General features: G+C 36.4%; 2 protein-coding genes across 4 annotated transcripts in view; one reads left to right on the top strand and one right to left on the bottom strand.

Moving 5' to 3' along the window:
- The first annotated feature begins 2,961 nt into the window (after window positions 1-2,961).
- Window positions 2,962-13,784, top strand: LOC147762855 (acid-sensing ion channel 1C-like). 2 transcript variants are annotated; one of them, XM_087008685.1, is made up of 6 exons: window positions 2,962-3,524; window positions 4,896-4,983; window positions 5,521-5,627; window positions 6,282-6,380; window positions 10,509-10,603; window positions 11,181-13,784. In XM_087008685.1, the coding sequence occupies exons 1-6, from the start codon at window positions 2,964-2,966 to the stop codon at window positions 11,659-11,661; spliced, it is 1,431 nt and encodes a 476-aa protein (XP_086864811.1). In that variant the 5' UTR covers window positions 2,962-2,963; the 3' UTR covers window positions 11,662-13,784. The 2 variants fall into 2 exon arrangements, with proteins under 2 accessions (XP_086864811.1, XP_086864810.1); XM_087008684.1 differs by having other exon boundaries at window positions 2,964-3,524; window positions 5,518-5,627.
- The window catches only part of LOC106170333 (NEDD4-binding protein 2), a 24,551-nt gene continuing 18,970 nt past the window's right edge, over window positions 13,176-18,756 (bottom strand). For both annotated transcript variants that reach the window (XM_013550174.2, XM_013550175.2), the window contains exons 8-16: window positions 18,332-18,460; window positions 17,745-18,013; window positions 17,090-17,211; window positions 16,023-16,167; window positions 15,509-15,682; window positions 15,054-15,121; window positions 14,622-14,719; window positions 13,985-14,114; window positions 13,176-13,702 (exon numbers count right to left, since the gene is read on the bottom strand). In XM_013550174.2, coding sequence (XP_013405628.2) covers window positions 13,654-13,702; window positions 13,985-14,114; window positions 14,622-14,719; window positions 15,054-15,121; window positions 15,509-15,682; window positions 16,023-16,167; window positions 17,090-17,211; window positions 17,745-18,013; window positions 18,332-18,460 — 1,184 coding nt within the window. In that variant the 3' untranslated portion in view covers window positions 13,176-13,653. The remainder of the gene's footprint in view (window positions 13,703-13,984; window positions 14,115-14,621; window positions 14,720-15,053; window positions 15,122-15,508; window positions 15,683-16,022; window positions 16,168-17,089; window positions 17,212-17,744; window positions 18,014-18,331; window positions 18,461-18,756) is intronic.

Below are 18,756 nucleotides of genomic sequence, written 5' to 3'. Positions count from 1 at the left end.
TCAAAGACATAATAATTTGGAAACTGCATAGTGTGTTTATGTCATATGTATATGGCGAAGAGATGTATCTATTAGGTGTGAAGAATCAGTATAATATGTTTATGATATGTTTTGCTCAACGAATTATTACCTCCGCCAGGGAGGTTATGTTTTCACCCCTGTTTGTCTGTTTGTTTGTTTGTTTGTCTGTCACCAACATAACTCAAAAAGTTATGGACCGATTTTGATGAAATTTTTAGGAACTGTCAGAAGTGGGCCAAGGAAGAGATGATTAGTTTTTGGTGGTGATCCGGATCAATAATCAATCAATAATCAATAATAATAATAATAATAAATTGCTGCCTTGGCGGAGGTCTGCGCTCTCGGAGTGCTTTTCTAGGTTTCATATATGATATCTGGAATACTGGAGTGGTCCTTTGCAAAATAAAAGGGGAAATAACTTTTGATTCCCGGTTTAATAGCCTGTCACGGTGCTCGGTACCTACGACAAAACTTAACCTTCCCAGGAATCTTCACCAAAAATCATCACTTATCTAATGATTGACCCACAACTGTTACCTTCCAAATTTACAATTTAACAGTTTATTTTTCCTTATTTCTGGTACCTCTGCCTACTGCTTACGCTGAGTACAATTACTGCCGCACACCATGTATAAACCATCAAGTTGTCGACCCGGCGTTTAAAATATTGATTTATTGACGATTATAATGTGTGAAACATTTACAAAATCGACCCCTCTCTGTGTCAATAAGATGACAGTCGCAACTGTGGTGTACTGTTTGATGGTAATTAACAGGTTGCACTGGTAAATTTGACGATCAGTTTGTCAAGTACGTTGAGCTTAAGTTTTATCGATATCACTCTAGATTCCTTTCAAATCCAACGGTAATTAACGTGGTCAAAATGTGGAACCCATAACTTATGCACGTCACTTTCCATTAGTCATGACGTGTTAATAAACAGATACAAGTGGCCTTTTAAAGTGCATTAGAGCATTAGATTACTTGAAATCGCCCTATGTTTTAGCTGACACCAATTTAAGTATAATTAAAATAGCACACATGATAAAACGCTAAATTGCTTCCTTTTATATTCGTGCGATTGCCAGGGGGTGTGCACCGGACCCCTAGCGAGGAGATTAATTTATATTAGAATAGTCCATTATAATATTGTTACCTTAATGCTTTATCTTACGCCTATATTTTATATAGTGATTCGATCTACATGTATAGTGATTCAGAAGAGTCCCTATACATATACAGCCTAGTCAATACCACGAGCACATTGGGGTGAAGACTAATTGCTGGCATTAAGTAGAGCTATTGTGCCTTTACAGTTAACAATAATTAGCGGTTCGATTTCTTCTCGTCTGCCACAAAGTCTTTGTCCTGTGGGTTTACTAACTTACCGGCTGACTAATTCGTAGTTATTCTCACATAAACCTCCTCATATTCGATCTCTCTCCGCTCAGCATTACAGGTAAGCTTACGCAGTGGCTAAGTATGTCATAAACTAGTTTTGGCCAATTTGAGACCGTCACAAATAAAACGTGACTCTTCCATATTTTGTGTTATATTTACGTCGCGTTTTTTAAATAAACTTAATAATTGTCAATTTCTTTCTGTATTGGAGGTAATAATCCGAAAGAGAACAAAAAATAATGGGAAAAGTCAGAATTACGCAAATATTACACAATATGTGAAAACTACAGACGTCACTCTTATGAGTCACTTTTTGTGGATTTTGCTTTAATCGATGTCATCACTGTGAGCCTATATCCGTCCAGGTTGGAACACTAATGCCCTGTTTTTGTTCCGGACACGACGTCTGGATGCTTCCCTCATTTCCGCCATCCCCATTCCGAGTCTGGAGTGCTGGATTAGCTCAATTCATTCCCGTTTAAACACACAATTAGTAGCTAGGTAAACAGAGAACACGTTTATGTCCATTAATATAAGTCGATAGCTGAAAATGATATTGTGATACAGCATTTCGGTTGAACTTCGTCGTCGATGTGTCCGAGGTTGCAAGGTAAGTGTACGCGTATGTCTATAATCGTTCCTTAATTTTGATTCGGAAAAATCAATTTTTTTTATGATAATGTAAACTGTACAGGAATAGTAGGATTAAGAATATCATTTTGGTTTAGACACCCTCACCCTCAAACACTGCTTCTTTTAACCGACGAAGACACGTTCAAAATACTGCAAAGCAATGCAAAAAAACCATGTACAACGAAAATTATACTACTATATGAAGTTCAAAAGAGAGTGGAAAAAGACTGTCACCATCTCTCACTCCCTATGCACTGGTATTGCAGATGTTTTGGCTTTTGGACGTTGAGACCTGCTTCTCTGCTTTTATTCATCATCGCCTCTCATCTCCTTGCATTCTATTCTTTTCTTTACTTAGCCGCCATTGTCGTATCATAAGCATATTTTTTCTTCCCGCAAGGACTTTACCAGATCGGTCATGGAGCCTTTCTGGGACTTCTTGCATGATTCCCTCTGCAGTGGCGCTGAAAAGAAGCAATGATACCAGGCATCCCTGTCTCATTTCAATTTCAAACAAAAAACTATTCTTTGTACTGGTTGTTTACCCGCATCACTCCTTTGTCATGATCCTACAAACTTTTCAGCAGCCACGTTAGGTGTTTTGGGGCTTCGAAGCCATTGATGGTCTTCCAGAGGGCATCGTGGTACAAAGAATCGAAAGCCTTGGAGTAATCAAAAGAACCAGACTTGATTCTCTTATTTTTTTAAATTAATTTTGGAATGATGTTCCTCGCCACTAAGATGCCTCTGCTGTCCTTTTTCCCCCGCTATATACCCAAATTGTTCTTCTGCAATAACAGTGACGAAAAACAGATTTTAATCTTTTTTCAAAGACATATGTGACTTAACGGCCTGCTTTTCTCGTTGTAGATTCTGGCACATCATAACCTAATACAAACAAAAACAAAATGTCTAGCGTCCACCCATTTTCTTTTGAAGAAAAAGGAACAGAGTTTATAAAACAGTACAATAATATGCATGGCGACTTTAGCAACAAGTCACCACACCGCGGTACCAATATTACCAAACGTAAGCCAGACCAGCCTAAGGATGAAACCATCCCATCCCTGAAGGACGAGATATCTGACTTTGCCAATAACGTTAGCATCCTAGGAATGAAGCAGGTGGCCAATCCAAAATTTTCACCTGTCAGGCGATTACTGTGGCTAGCGTTCGTTTTATGTGGGTCAGGCTTCTTAATTTTCCATCTGTGGAACCGCATTTCCTATTTCCTCGAGAACCCAGCGTCGGTGGATATAAAATTCCATCACAACGACTCAATTCACTTCCCCACAGTAACCATCTGCAACAACAATAGGTTTAAGCTGCCGTATCTCAGAGCAAACGGACATCTTGAACAGGCAAACTATTTTGACATGTTTAACTTCAATCTTACCAATATCGAGCAATACAACTGGACAGATTTCCACACCAGAAACCAATACAAGATGGCGGATCTTATGCCGTCAGTAAGTAGAAATTCACGTCTTATCATTCTAAAATTGTATATACTACTTGTAAAAATTTCCATAAATGTTTTCAACCAGGTTGATCTTTAGATGCTAACGCTGTCATAGGTGACATATTGTAATTGTTTAAAAAATAAGACTTAAAAAATATCGCATCCAATATCATTGTCAAGACTCATTAAGGTAAAGTGACGTAAAAATATTTTTTGTTACATATGGAAAAGACATTGACTGTAGTCGTTTTGTCAAACGTGCCATTATTCGCAAATTCTTTATATATCTATCTAAATACATTGCCTATTTGTTTCAATTTTGTTTTTAAAATTAAAAATTATACTGAACAAAAATATAAACACACGAAACTAAAATGGTCAGTTGAAATGGATAATCATGAAATATGCCCAGGTTGATGGTTTATTTGTGAACTGACAGATTTGTTTTGATCAATTATAGTGGTCTGGTTTCACTTGGCCGCTCCCCGTGAGTATACTCAAAGGTTCAGTTTTTTTTACACCCATAAGACTAATGGAGCATGACGGAGTAGATGTCAATCTGCAAGACCAATACTCGGACATTCTCTACCGTCTAGGCAATAAAAGGACACACCAAAATGTGTATTTCTGCCACTTGTCAACATGCCACAGATGTCTAAAAACCATTAGGGAGCATGCCATCAGCATGCTCAATGCTGGCTTGTCAGTAACAGAAGTTGCAGAAGGTGCATCATTCCACTGTCAGCCGTCTGGGAACACACCTCAGAGACACTGGTAGCATTAGGAACCACCCTCATGCACCATGTTGCCCAACAAACACCTGTGGAATGTTCTGGATAAGAGTTTTCAGCTATCATGTTCCAGCTCTCGAAAATGTTCGCCAACTGCAAGAAGCACTCCAGGAAGAATGGGATAATATCCCTTAGGCCTCTATTGACTACTTAGTGATGTCCATGCGCCGCTGGTGTACTGCTCTGCACAAATTTAATTGTGTCTGTGACTCAGGATGTTAACCCCCATGGTGTATTTGATGCCGTAACTCTTGGACTATGCATTTAAACTTCCCCTAATGCTCTCAAAGTGATGTCTATTTGTCAAGAAAAATATGCTGTTATTTTTGGCTATATACTCTAGTTCCATATATAAAAATAAATCAACATATTCTTTCGTGCATTTATATTTTTGTTCAGTATAATTTTCGAAAATTGATCGCTTCCATTTTTAATGTTGATTCACAGGGGGGCTACTTTTATTTTGATCCCTGGTGGATGTGCACATTTTCAACACGAATGACACGAAATTGCTTCTTGTAATCCTGATATTTCCATACAATTTTATTATACTAGCTTGTAATTCAGCAAGTTTTTTTTTCTTGCAGTTCTGCCTGTTCAATCAGGTGATATGTACAGATGCTGATTTTTCAATGATAGAAACTGAGATGGGATCTTGTATCCAATTCAACGCAGGTAAGGCCAATTAAACGGGACGCTGCCACCTTAATATGGGACCAGCCTTTTTCGCCGTTTTTCCCATCAGTTGACCGTTGCTAGTGCATGTAGGTGGCTTTATTGCTGAGACGACAACCGTTTCAGCGTCGTACGTTACTGATGACGCCAAATTACGACGTTTCAGAGCATATTACATTAATGGTGGGAATTTTCCTGTTGGCTCATTATGATTTGTTTAACATCAGTTAAAACAGAGGGCTACCTAAAAAAAACAATAACAAATGAATATAAAGAATAGCATAATTTTCTTTTTTCTATGACAATTATTTATTATTAATTATGTTTTAAATCGGTTATTCTGACATCGTGGTTAATTAAGTTGATTGATTTATTATCTTTGAAATGACGTTAAAAACTATTATGGCATGTTAAAAATTGTGTATAGCCAATGGACCAGACCACAGGCGCCATATTTTGAATGCATATTTTGGGGCACCTTGGATCCTGGCACTGCCGAAGTATTGCCTTTTTCGTTATTTTTGTTTCTTTAAGAAGGTGAATTGAAGAGTGTGAGCAGAGCAGGCAGCTTAAGTGGATTACAGATGTGGCTTTTTTCACACCAGGACGATTATCTAAATTTCACCACAAAAGCCGGCTACACGGTATGTCATGATTTAATATATACTGTATTAATTAATGGTAAATTGAAAGTACAGGTATCAGATGCATGTGATAAGAAAGGGTTTCGTATTGAAATAATGAGAAGTCAAGTCCATATAGTGTTCGTTGAATGATAAATTGTAAGGCATTTTTTCGACGTTTGAAAATATTCCGTCAACTTTAAAAGTAGTTTGCATGGCACTGCATTTCAAATTACAAAATGCTAACCAAATTAATGACTAGAAAATGCTGCATAGTCTAAACATCATTGTTTGTGTACAAGCAAAAACGTTTTGAAGCCCACATGATAGCTAACCTGGATGAAAACGTCCATCAGCAGTTACTAATTTAGTTAGCAATTAGTATTATGGCGGTCACGGTCCTGTTATAACGTTTCCACCACCTTGTGCCTTCCTAGGACCCTCTAAGTGACTGTCAAGAATCTCATTTTTGAAAGGTATTACAGTCAAGTTTATGGCTTGTGTATAAATTTCTATCTTTGGACTATATCTTGAAAAAACAGAAGGATACTTTTGCTTAGAATGTGCTCCATGTGTGTGTGTGTGTGTGTGTGTGTGTGTGTGAACACTGTATATATTTATATATGTGCAACCATTGCATGCCAATTTTTAAAAAAGCCTTTGTCTAATTCCCAGGTACTGATGCACGAGCGAGGCGAATTTCCCCATATGATAGGCCTAGGTTTAAAAGTGTCACCGGGAGAAAGTGTGGACATAGCTATGAAACAAAGACGGGTATGACCGCTGCTTTAATAAACCCATATTTATAGATCTAATCGCAATTTTGTCCAAAGTAATGAATACCCGAGGCTAGGGTCACACTGCGCTTGCAACCAAATGGCAACATTTTAGCGAACTCAGTCGCAAGGAGGTTGACATAGGTTTTAAAGTGGTCGCATAAGGTTGCTAACAGGTCGCCAGCGACCGTTGACACATAAAGGTCTTTTTTGTGTACCGACAACCAGTGCGACTAAAGATGAAAAATATCGGTTTCCTAATGCCAGTAGGTCGCTATAACCAGATAAGACCAGTCGCATACCACTTGCAACTGTCGATTGACCGTCTTTAGTCGCGTGGACCCTCCTGCCGGTCGCAAACAGTCGGCAGCAGGTCACTAAAAGGTTGCAGTTGCAACAGCGTTGTCGATTGACGCTTTTTAGTCTTGGTTGCTAATAGGTTTCTTTCCGGTTGCAAGCATTCGAAAACATGTTGCTGAAAGGTTGCCAGCAACCGCGGTAAAATAGGCGTACGATGGTGGCCTATTTGAGCATAGACTATATTTCATAATCATGATCATAAATCATAATATTTAATAGAAATGAAAAATAAATTGCATTAGTTGGCAAGATTTTACATTAACTGAGAAGTTTTGCATACGCCACGTAGATTCCATACGATGTAAGTACCAGTGTGCTTGTTTTTGATGCTATGTTTATTTCTTTTATTATTTTGTGAAAATCGTTGGTTGATATCCTGATATCCTCAATGTTTCATCGCTTTATCTCATTTAAAATTTGGAAAGCCATATTATCTGAATAAACACTGGAATAAATAGACAGATGCAAGAAAAACTAAAAAAAGCAATGTATAATTCCTATTTATAATCACATTTTAACCATTAAAATTATCTACAAATAATTTAACAGATCGTTAAAAATGTCCAATCATTTCTAAAAAGATTGTTTCAGTAAATACAGTTTAACATCTTTCCAGTGCTTGGTATTCTCACCTCAAGGATGAGAATGTAAAAGAAACGCGATGCGCACGACCTTCACGATTTAATTACGTTGTGTTGTCAGAGGTAAACGTTTGGGGCTGAAGAAACAAAAGGAATACCGTTCAATCAGTTGCATACCTGTGGTAAATCAATCAGCGACCTATTGGCAATCACTTGGATATTATAGATATAAAAAATCTGTTTGACAGCTAGCGTTATCATGATACCAACATACCGCATCCACCACCAAGACCGGGAAATTCCATTGTTTGTGGATAAAGAAGTATAATATATATAATAAAACGACAATACATGAATGATACCCTATCTGCATACACTTTCTAACTCTCGTTCACACTTAAGTACTTGACGAAGTCATTATTTTAAATAAAAAATTCACACCATCAATGTATATTTGAGTGTATTTCACAATAGGTGTAAAAGCTACTAAGAGCTCTGGAAACATATGGATTTGCTTAGGGGACACAACACAACACAACTCATCTGTTTATATTATAACATTATATTAGATTACTCAAATACAAAACACAAGAGTACTATTACAGGGGACAATTTGGTCTGAGTTACTTCTCCAGCAGGTAACACAACAGCAGTGCTCTGTTTTCCAGAGATCAACTACAAACTGACTGATCTCTACGTTTATTTCTCTGGCTGACAGATCTGGAGTTTCCAAAGACAGCAGGGACAATCTTGCTATCGGTTCGACTGACCAAACTCACTCTGAGCTCTAACCTACAATCTCTCTGATCTCCTCATATACTCATACACACAAAATACATCACAGTGAATCATAAAACAATTCAGAGATATTGAAGCCAATTTACAGAATTAAGGCATATGACATAATTAAACTGACACTGACTTTAACTTCAATTAGGAGATGAAGCCATAAATAAAGTTGTTCAATTTTTCTAAAACTGGAAATATCTTTTTAAAACTTGGTTACAATTCTTTCTAACGAATAAAATACGTAACCAGATTTATGTTATGTCATTATAATGGAGGCATTTGAACAATCTTTATCAAAAGTTGATTTAATTTGATTTAAATGTGAAAGTTTCTAAATAGAAGTTTGGCCGTGAAATCACCACAATAACAGAACTATTCGAAATAGCACACTGTCACTGGCCAATGTAGGTTAAAGTAAGGCAGAAACTGGCCAATCCAAGACCTACAATTCTACAAGCGTTATATTATATTATATTATATTATATTATGATTTAACTCAAAATTCTACCACAGGATCCTCAGAATCAGATTCATTACGAAGTGAATTTCAAGACAGGTGTGCCAGTCAGGGTGGTGGGCCCCAACTGAGCAATTTCCTACCGGTCTCGGAGAATGATATTATCTCTGTTATAAAGGGGATGAATTCTAAGTCTTGTGCTCTGGATCCCATGCCAACATATATAGTGAAAGAGTGCATTAGTGTGTTATCTCCAGTTCTCCTGAGATTAGTAAATCTGTCTTTCTCAAAAGGTATCTTTCCATCAAACTGCAAAACTGCAATTGTTAGACCATTACTTAAAAAGCAAGGGCTGTGTAAAAATGTCCTGAAAAACTATAGACCAATATCAAATCTACCATTTTTAGGTAAATTTCTTGAAAAAATGGCATGTTCCCAACTAAGCAGCTATCTATCTGAAAATAAACTCTTTGGGAAATTTCAGTCTGCCTATAGAGAAGGCCACAGCACTGAGACAGCTCTACTTCGAGTCCACAACGACATAATGCTTGCCCTAGATAAACAAAGAGATGTCATTTTAGTTCTTCTAGACCTTTCAGCGGCTTTTGATACCATAGATCATAAGGTTCTTCTTCACAGGTTGCAGCATCGTTTTAGAGTAAATGGACTTGCACTTAGTTGGTTTACCTCATACCTGAAAAACAGAACACAAAGGGTTTCAATAGAGTCGGTTTTATCTCAGCCAGTTAACTTGGAGTATGGTGTCCCACAAGGGTCTGTGTTAGGTCCGATCCTATTCTCATTATACATGTTACCTGTAGAAGATATCATACTAAAGCATGGTCTGAACACTGTTATTTTTGCAGATGACACACAAGTATATATTACATGCAAGAGCAGCCAGTCTGCAACAATCACTTCTATGGAGACTTGTCTTGCAGAGATTCGAGAATGGATGGAAGTGAACATGTTGGCTTTAAATGATAGTAAGACTGAGTTGATATGGTTTACATCAAGGTTCAAGGCAAATAGAAAAAATGTAGCAAATGCCAACATTTGCATAGGAGATGTTCTTATAAAACCATCTAGTTCTGTAAAAGATCTGGGAGTTACCCTCGATGAAAATGGCACTATGGGCAAGCGTGTATCTGAAGTGTGTAAATCAGCATCTTATGCACTATGGCGCATTGGAAAAATAAGGAAAGTGTTAGATAACAAAACCACTGAAAAATTAGTACATGCATTTATATCATCAAGATTAGATTACTGCAATAGTCTCCTCTTTGGTATTTGTGACTATCAGATTAAAAAGTTACAAGTTATTCAAAACTCAGCTGCAAGACTGGTTTGTCAAATTAACTACAATATTACACACCATATCACTCCCATTACGAAAGAATTACACTGGCTGCCTGTGAAGCAGAGGATTGATTTTAAAGTACTTTGTATTATTTTTAAGGCGATCCATTCACAAGGACCATTATATTTATCTGATCTCATCTGTTTTAACTTACCACGGCGGTCCACACGTTTTAATACTGAGAATGATTTTATTTTAGAACATTCTGTTTTAGAGAAGGGATGCCTCAAAAGTTATGGAGATCGTGATTTTATAATCTACGCCCCAAAAGTGTGGAATGGTCTCCCAAATTTTATTAGAAAAACAGAAGACTTTGAAAATTTTAAATCTCTTTTAAAGACCCACATTTTTAATTCTGTCTATATCTCTTAGATTTTTTTAAAAAATATATATATATTTTAATAAGATTGATTTTTAGTAGTGTAAATTTTAAATGGTTTCCAATGAAAGTTTATGATTAACATATTGTAGTCATTTTAATGATTTTAGTATATTAGCTATTATTGTAAGGCGCCTTGAGATAGAATGTAAGGCGCCATATAAGAATCTTATTATTATTATTATTATGTATTTTTCCAGCGAACGAATCTCCCTCCCCCACACGGACAGTGCAAAGAGAGAACTTTGAAGTACTTCTCCAAATATACCAAACTTAATTGTGATGCTGAATGCTCGTAAGTAGATTTTTGAAACAATGATACAGAAAATCACCGTCTTTGCCAGTGAGTATTCAAAATGTGACAGGGAGGAAACAGCGTGTTCTTAATTCATCTGTTAATACATGTGTAGTTGTATTATCCGTTATAACAAATGGAGCCGGTTGCTAACTAACTGGTTCTCATGTAGTGCGTTACGAATATAGTTACTTTATTCCCACATTAAATGAGCAAAGCAATCCACATTATATTATATACAGGTTTAAAGATGCGTGATACCCAAATTTATAGGGAGCATCTTGATGACAGCTGCTGAAATAGTGGACTTTGTTTTGGGCGTGAGTTTATGGAAACTGTTTGGAAAGAGAATATAAAGTCTACTCCACGCTGTGTTGGTTAAGATATGTACTCAACTGCAATATGTTTGCAAATGTGAAATGAGATGATTAGCACACGTTCAGTGCTTGCGAATTATAACCTAAACCATTTGAAAAGTCACTTATGTCTTTGACTACAGAATGAATAATATGTGATCGCCGTGGAAACGTCTTCTAATCAGAGATGATGTGCATTTCAAATACATATTTCTTTTCAGTTTTATTGCTATGCAAGCATGTGGATGCCGCTTGTTTCATCAACCAAAAACGGGCAACCAAACAATTGACGGTCAGCGAACTTGTAACCTCAAAGATACCATGTTTGGATGTTTCAATATCAGCAAAGAACCGATGGCTGGTTACAGTAGCTGTGCTTGCATGGAGGCTTGTCAAAGTACCCATTATACACACTCAATTTCACACACCAAAATGGCTGAAGCACTAATAAACAGAATGGCCGCGATGTATAACGTACAAGCATCGTTTTTCAAGGAAAGCCTTGTTGATCTTAATATTTTCTATTCTGACATCAGCGTCGAGGAGGTGGTGCAACAGGAGGCGTACAGCGCGCTGACCCTCTTCGCAGATATCGGGGGAGCGTTGGGTCTCGTGCTGGGGAGCACCTTGATGACAGCTGCTGAAATAGTGGACTTTGTTCTGGGCGTGAGTTTATGGAAACTGTTTAGAATAAGAGTTTAGAGTATGATCCACGCTGTGTTGGCTAAAACAGTTCCGTCACCCCTTTCTCCAGGAAGCGGTCAATTGGGTGAATTGAAGTGTTACACACTCCCCAGCATGACCAAAATCACCGATGCTATTACGCACGAAACGAGTTCTGAACCATTCCACTTGACGTTTTTTTGGTCAGAAGTTGCCTTTCCAGTAGCTTGTCACTAGTGTGTATTGCAGGCCTATATTTGGTCTTTTTAAAAGCAGCAAAACGGTCAGCGTTTTAAAGACCATTATTTGGAAATTGCATATTATAGAGTGTTAATGTCCTATGTAAATGACGTAGCGATTTATCTATTAGGTGTGAAGCAGCAGCATCATCTTGCAGGATATAAATCGATGTAACGAACACAAAACAACCACTTTTAAACGATGTCTTTATGTTTCGGATATTTCCAGATATCCACAAAATGGTACATAGGGTGTTCGTGCCAGGTTCGTCGTTTCTGGGCCACTTTTAATGGGGTTCTCGTGAATTTTGAAACACATGTATACAAGCCAATTGTTGTTCTTAAATAAATTTCTTTTTGTTTTGATGGAAACGTATGCAAAATATGGGAATATGTTATTATCAAAATATGCGGAAATATGTACTTGTAAATACCTGCAATATGGACAAAGATTAGTTTATTGTATTTGAATGATATATAGTATACAACAAATGGGAACAAAATCGTGTCAGACTTTTCCAGAACTATTATATAAAGGTATCGAAAGACATAAACAGGAAGGAGCATACTTATACTCTATACTACAGGTCAGGTGTGGGAGGAAGCCAATTCCATATATTCTTGCAATAGCAGAAGTGCACAGAATTAGCTAGAGACATTTCTGTGAATATTAAAAAAAAAAAAGTGCCCCTGTTAGAGGATGCCAAACTAGGTTGTCAAGCCGCGGCGGCAAATATGGACATCGAGCAGATGATGCCGTCATAGACGTTTGGAATGATGTAATTTGAAGGGGCAATGGATTGCAAATAAGCTACGTTTCAGAAATTCAGGTAGATATTACTTTATAGAATTTGGAGCAGAAACGTTGATAACTGGGAAATTCATACTTGGTCCACTACAGATCAAAACAAATGATTAGTTTTATCGTCCTTGAAACTGATTCCATTGCGAGTTTTTTTCCCAATGGAATTTTACTTATGGTAATTCATTGGATCATTGAAATTTCACGTAAATTTTCAGCAAACATCCTTTTTTTCAATACTCTAATTTGTTGGATGTTCAGAAGTTGTCAACAGTAAAAGATCCAACAGTTTAAATAATTTAATAAATTTCCAAAATGAATATTTTTTCAAAATCAAATATGTATAACATGCTCACATGACAATGTACCAAAATCCATCTTTTCACTGTATATTAATTAGAATTTCTATTGTTATAATGTTGATTCTTTCTTGGAAATGAACCATTAAGGTGTAAAATAATACCACGTTTAAATTTTTTGGTTGAAAAAAGAATCCATTCAACATATCTTGCTGAAAGTAAAATAATTTATTTATCGCATTTTTATGACAAAAATATACAAGTGCACAAGTGTTACCTTCTTCATGAAATAGTAAAACAATAAAAAAACCACTTGCTCTCATTTTTTACCAATTACTTCTTTAAAACAGATTAAAAATGTAGGAATAAAAAAAAAATTGAAATGATATACACGTCAAATTGCCATGAAATGTGTCTGCAATTATTGAGTAATTTAAAGATCTTTGCCTCTGTAAAATAATTAAAAAATAGATGAACCAAGCTTACAGTGCTTTTTGTCAGCTCCATTTCAATACATTTCAAAATGAAATACATAAATTCATAAAAATACAGCATTAGAAATCTTTTGAGTATAAGTGTTAAGGCCCTGCGATTGTGAAAAGAGTTCAGGATCATGGGATCAGAGTAGTATTTCAATTTTCACTTCAACTACTGGCCCCAGACTAAATATTCACCCCATAGTCTCCATTGGTCACTGCTTCAAAAGAACTTTCAAAAGGCCTTGTTGGGGCTCAGTAAAACTGAAAGTAAAAAAAAGTCCAGTTTCATTTTTGTTTCCAGTCAAATAGATATTTCAGTTTACATTATTACAAATAATACACACACACACACACAAAAAAAAAAAAAAAAAAAAAAAAAACATATGCATATATCTGCTTTTTTCATATTCCACTGGTAAATAAATAAATAAATAAATAAATAAATAAATAAATAAATAATCCAATACATAAATGGACCCATGTAAACATAAATAATAGATGTAAAAATTATACGAAAACACCATTGGGAATAGGTCCCCTTACCTGTAGTTTTTTCTTTTAAATAAGTCTTTGACAGCAGGCCTTATCTTAGCTAACCCTCCCTGGCTGTGCTTGCCGCGCCCAGTTATCACGGACAGGTGAAACTTTCTGGCATCTGGCTTTTCTCTTAACTCTGGAAACAATGAAAAAGTTACATCACACACAAATATCAACAGGCAGACAAGGAAATATCTTTCTTTGAGAGAAAACGTAAATGAAAGACCAAGTGATGGTCCAGCCATTGTCCCAATGCATTAATTGAATAATGGCCAAAATTGGGCTTTGTAAGGACTGCAAAAACTTTAAGATGTCCAAGTTACATGTCATCGCCCTCACTGGAAATCCAGCTCTCCACCATGGACATGCCTCTGCCACAATACCCTCTCATCAAATATTAAAACACTACACCTCTTAATTTCTAAGCCAATCAGATATATAATGCTTTCAAAAGTTGATGGGGAGGGAAGAGGCACTCTGATACTGGATGGGTAAAATGTAAGTACCAGTAGACAGGTATCATTTTGTTCTGAAACATGATCCAGTTCATTGTGATCTACAAAGTTTTTTTTATATCTTTCAGGCAAATGAGCATGTGTGTGAGAGTGTCTGTGTGGATACAGGCCTACTGGTGAACACAGACCTGCTTCCCTGGTCTGCATCTCTCTCTCCAGTAAAGCCAAAGCCTCAGGTACATGCAATCCATGGAGATCTAACACATTGTCCTGCAAGCCAGCATTCCTAGAAAACAGAGATAATTTTATAAGACCTAACACCTTGTCCAGTAGGCTGGCATTCCTAGAAACAGCGATATTTTTACAAGATTTAACACTTTTTCCAGAAAGACTGCATTCCTAGAAAACCTTGATATTTTTTATGATATTTAATGCCTTGTCCAGCAAGCCAGCATTGCTAAAAAACCGTGCTGTTTTTATAACATCTAATACAATGAAACTTTAACCAAATGTAACGTAAAGTTCTGCAAGCCAGCACTCAGAATCAATGGGATAATTAACCAGGTTACTCTATACTACTGTTCAAAAGACTTTAGTTCTGGAAAGGTTCATTTACTTACTTGTATTCTATGATCTTCTCAGAGGCTCTCCTGTTAGCCTCCTTCAGATACTGAGTATGAAGATGACCCTAACAAGAGAGAGACTACAGTATTACTACATTTGATATGGTTAATAAAACAAAAATATATCCTTCAATATTGAATGTGGGGTAGAAAATAACTTAAATGTGAAATATCTCTTGAATTTTAAACCCAACTTTCAGCCTTCTATGACACATAATAAATCAAAGGTAGTTCAATTAAATAAATAAATAAAAAAAGGTGACTTATGCTTCAGACCAATACTTCCCTCATCTAAATGGACTACTGTAAAATTCTCATGAAGCAGAATAAATAAATGTTGATTAAGTTTAAACCAATTTCTCTGCTAAAGTTTTTTGTGTGAAACAAGTCCCTGCTCCCATAAATATCCATCTACATGCAGACTGACCCCCAACTGGGCCTCTCATTCATACCTGCTGAGAATAATACACAGCCACTTGCTGCATGCCCCTTCTGTGGGCCTCTTGGGCTTTCTGAAAGCACTCTTGTCTTAGGGCATAGTGCATGTCTGCCTCTGCCCTGAAGTCTTGGTATTCCGGGGTTTCATAGTCCTGGTAGTCCTCTGTGTGCTTAGAGGCCAATTGACGCTGAAATTAATGGGAAATTGAGCATGGGGTTGAATTTCAAACAATAATTTACGTAACTGCCTTCATACCATATTGGATACTAATTGGAGATTTTATTTTGTTTTGAAAAAGTCTTTTCAGTTCTGTTGCTTTTTTTTCATGACAACCATTCTATGCAGCAATGACAAACTTTTTTCACTGGTACATTTTAAGCATAAGTTTGCATAATAAAAACATTCAATACGAAATTACAAATAACTAATGTGTGTATGTATGCATGCATGCATGAGTGTAAGAGCGCACACGTGTGTACATGTGTGGCATATTCAACAACAAACCATAACAATTAAAGGAGGCTAACCTGGTCTTCTAGACTTTCCTGCTGAGCTCTCTCTATAAGCAATCTCTCATACTCTGCCAAAGCTTCTGGTGCCATCACGTCCCTAGGGGGCGCAGTTCTCCCCTGGACTTCTTTCACTACTTCTATGGTTGGCCCCAGCTCATAGCTGAAAGGACAAGAAACTGGTTGGTCACAAGGGGAGGTTTTGGTTAAGACCATAGACCACTTTATATCTAAATACATGAGCTAATGAATAAATGAATGCACTAGTGACTTGATGAATTTTTTTCCTTCTTAAAACAATTTTTTTAAATTATGAATTTGAAAGAAAGGGAACAAATTGGGAGATTACAAAAACAAAAATGCAGAAACTGTTGCAATTCACAAGTGTTCAATTAATTGAATAATGTGCTAAATGACGTGAAGATGAAAATGTGACTTCAATAAGCCATAAGAATTGCTCTGGTTCATCCGATAGTGTGTCACATAGAGGGCAAAAGTATATTGGTGGTCAAGATCTCAATGTTTGATTATAAGTTTATCATTTTGTAAGTCCAGTATTAGATTTAATTTCCCTTGCATAAAGATATCCTTAAACTACACTCTGCAGATTTCTTACAAGAGTATCATAAAGATGACAATTTTGATATTTGGCACAAAACCTAAGAATACATTATTTTCCACGATCGCCTCACTTCTGCTTAATTTTCTGTGATAACAGGATATTTGGGGACTGGAAGTTTCAGAGGGCAAGTGGAGAGTATGAAAAGAACACAATATCAACCAGTGCTCATTTCGATCTAAGTTATCTACAGTTTGTATGATGGTAACCTGTAACTTTTTAATGAAAACATTTATTACTAATCTCCATATTTTATAATAGTTCAAAGTCAACCAAAATCAAGTAACCACTGGTCTATATCATTAGCCTTATCTTTTTTTTTTTTGATAAAACAGGTCCACCAAGTAGAGAAACATACATCCACTTTGGATCCAAGCAGACTAAGAAAACTGGTCTAAAAGTTAAGACCAACTTGTGTTCTACAGTTCTTTCCTGAAGCTAGGCCATGGATGGGGTCTTTCCTTACTTTTTAGCAGCAAACAGCTCATCTAGTGGTTTCTCATCTATATTTGGGAACATCTCAGCTAACTGCTGACGCTTGATCCTTGTAGCTATACTATTATCTGAACTGTTCTCTGCTAAATGGAGCTGAAAGATGAGAAAAAATGGAGATAATTACTAGATGCAATCAAATAATTGTGTTATCATAGAGAATAATCTTCAAAATGAAGCTTAAACATAACACATCATTTGGAAAATGTTATTAACTGATCAAGTGATACTGTCATAAAGTGAAAGTAATAAAAGAGAAGTTGATAAAACAGTTAATCTTGACTAAATAACAAGACTTATATACAGCATTTCAACCCATCGTCTGTAGAAATAGGTGCCCCATTCATTTGATCAAAGTCCACAGGAGGTGGATAAAAATGTTGTGAATGACTTCAGTTCTTTAGTAATCTCTAAGCCAAGAATATCATACTATCAAGATACCATGAAAAACTTTTTTCATTAAAGACAGAAGTTGCAATTACATCTTTGGAATATATTACCAGGTTAAATATTTGCCAATCAAAGAAAATTATAATGGCAGTGAAAACTTATCTATATATATAATGAAAGCTGCTTCATAAAAAATACACTGGTAACAGGCCATACAAATGACTATAAGTATTCCTTACATTTCTTTCAACCTGCAGTGCCTTCTGCTGGTCCATTATTTCCCTCAGCTGTACAGGCAGGGCTTTGGCCTTCAGCTTTCTCCTCTGGGCCTGGGACTTTCGCGGCTTTTTCTTCTTCTGTGACCCATCCATGCTGTCAGAATCACCTTTCAGTAGCCTGTCTTTGACTGAACTGCCATCTATTGGGAAGGAGAACCAGTCTACATTTGGATGTACCCCGCTGTATCTGGAGTTTTCAGCCTCTTGCAATTGTCTTGCTAATTCTTCATCTGTAAAAAAAAAAAAAATTGAAAAAAGTTACACGCGTAGTTCTATTCATCTTGCATTCTCCTTTGCAATAAGCAAATAAATTTAAAATAAAAAATATCACAAATAAAAAGGATAGTAGAGCAGTTGAAACATTTGATAGAAGCCTTCTTTGTGATCAGAATGTTGAATGTAAAAAGATAACAAACAAGGGGGATCACAATCACTTCTGCTACTAGCTACCTTCCTTGCACAAACATGTACACACACACACACACACACACACACACACACACACACACACACACACAATAACAAATCAGGTAATTATGTGAGCTCACCTTCTTTCTCCATTTGTGCAATGTCTTGTGTCTCATTCCACATGGCTCTCTGCAGTGTCTTCAGCCAGCAGTCATGTAAACTCTTGGCAACCTCATAGCTGAGGCTCACCTTTAAGTCTGCTGGAGTGTCTGGAGGAATAAATAAAATAAAATAAATTTGATGGTTAGGAAATAATTATCAAACCTAAGATGGAATGTTTTGTGTATATATCTTAAATTTAGACCTAAAAATGCCATGTCTGGGAAAAATGGAGTGAAATTGTATATTTGACCAGAAAAGTTAAAAAGTTTGCCCACACCCCTAAAAAGACTTGAAAAGTCAGACTAAAACAACTTCATTTACATCCCTGGGTTCAACTTTGATTCATTTAGTTCTCTAAAAGAAGGATTCAGATTTAACTGTGTCAAATGCATTCTTTAAGCCT

The sequence above is a fragment of the Lingula anatina genome, chromosome 3 (genome assembly GCF_051362555.1).
Source record: "Lingula anatina isolate TDL-2025a chromosome 3, LinAna3.0, whole genome shotgun sequence".
In the NCBI taxonomy this organism is placed as follows: domain Eukaryota; kingdom Metazoa; phylum Brachiopoda; class Lingulata; order Lingulida; family Lingulidae; genus Lingula; species Lingula anatina.
The sequence above is the reverse complement of the archived record's forward strand: the minus strand, read 5'-3'. Positions and strand labels throughout refer to the sequence as shown.

Excerpts from the sequence above, each read along its gene's own strand:
- LOC147762855 (XM_087008684.1), top strand. The coding sequence starts at position 2,964 with ATGTCTAGCGTCCACCCATTTTCTTTTGAAGAAAAAGGAACAGAGTTT. Across the intron at positions 6,381-10,508 it reads TAGCTATGAAACAAAGACGG|CGAACGAATCTCCCTCCCCC; the intron begins GTATGACCGCTG and ends GTATTTTTCCAG. Across the intron at positions 10,604-11,180 it reads AATTGTGATGCTGAATGCTC|TTTTATTGCTATGCAAGCAT; the intron begins GTAAGTAGATTT and ends ATTTCTTTTCAG.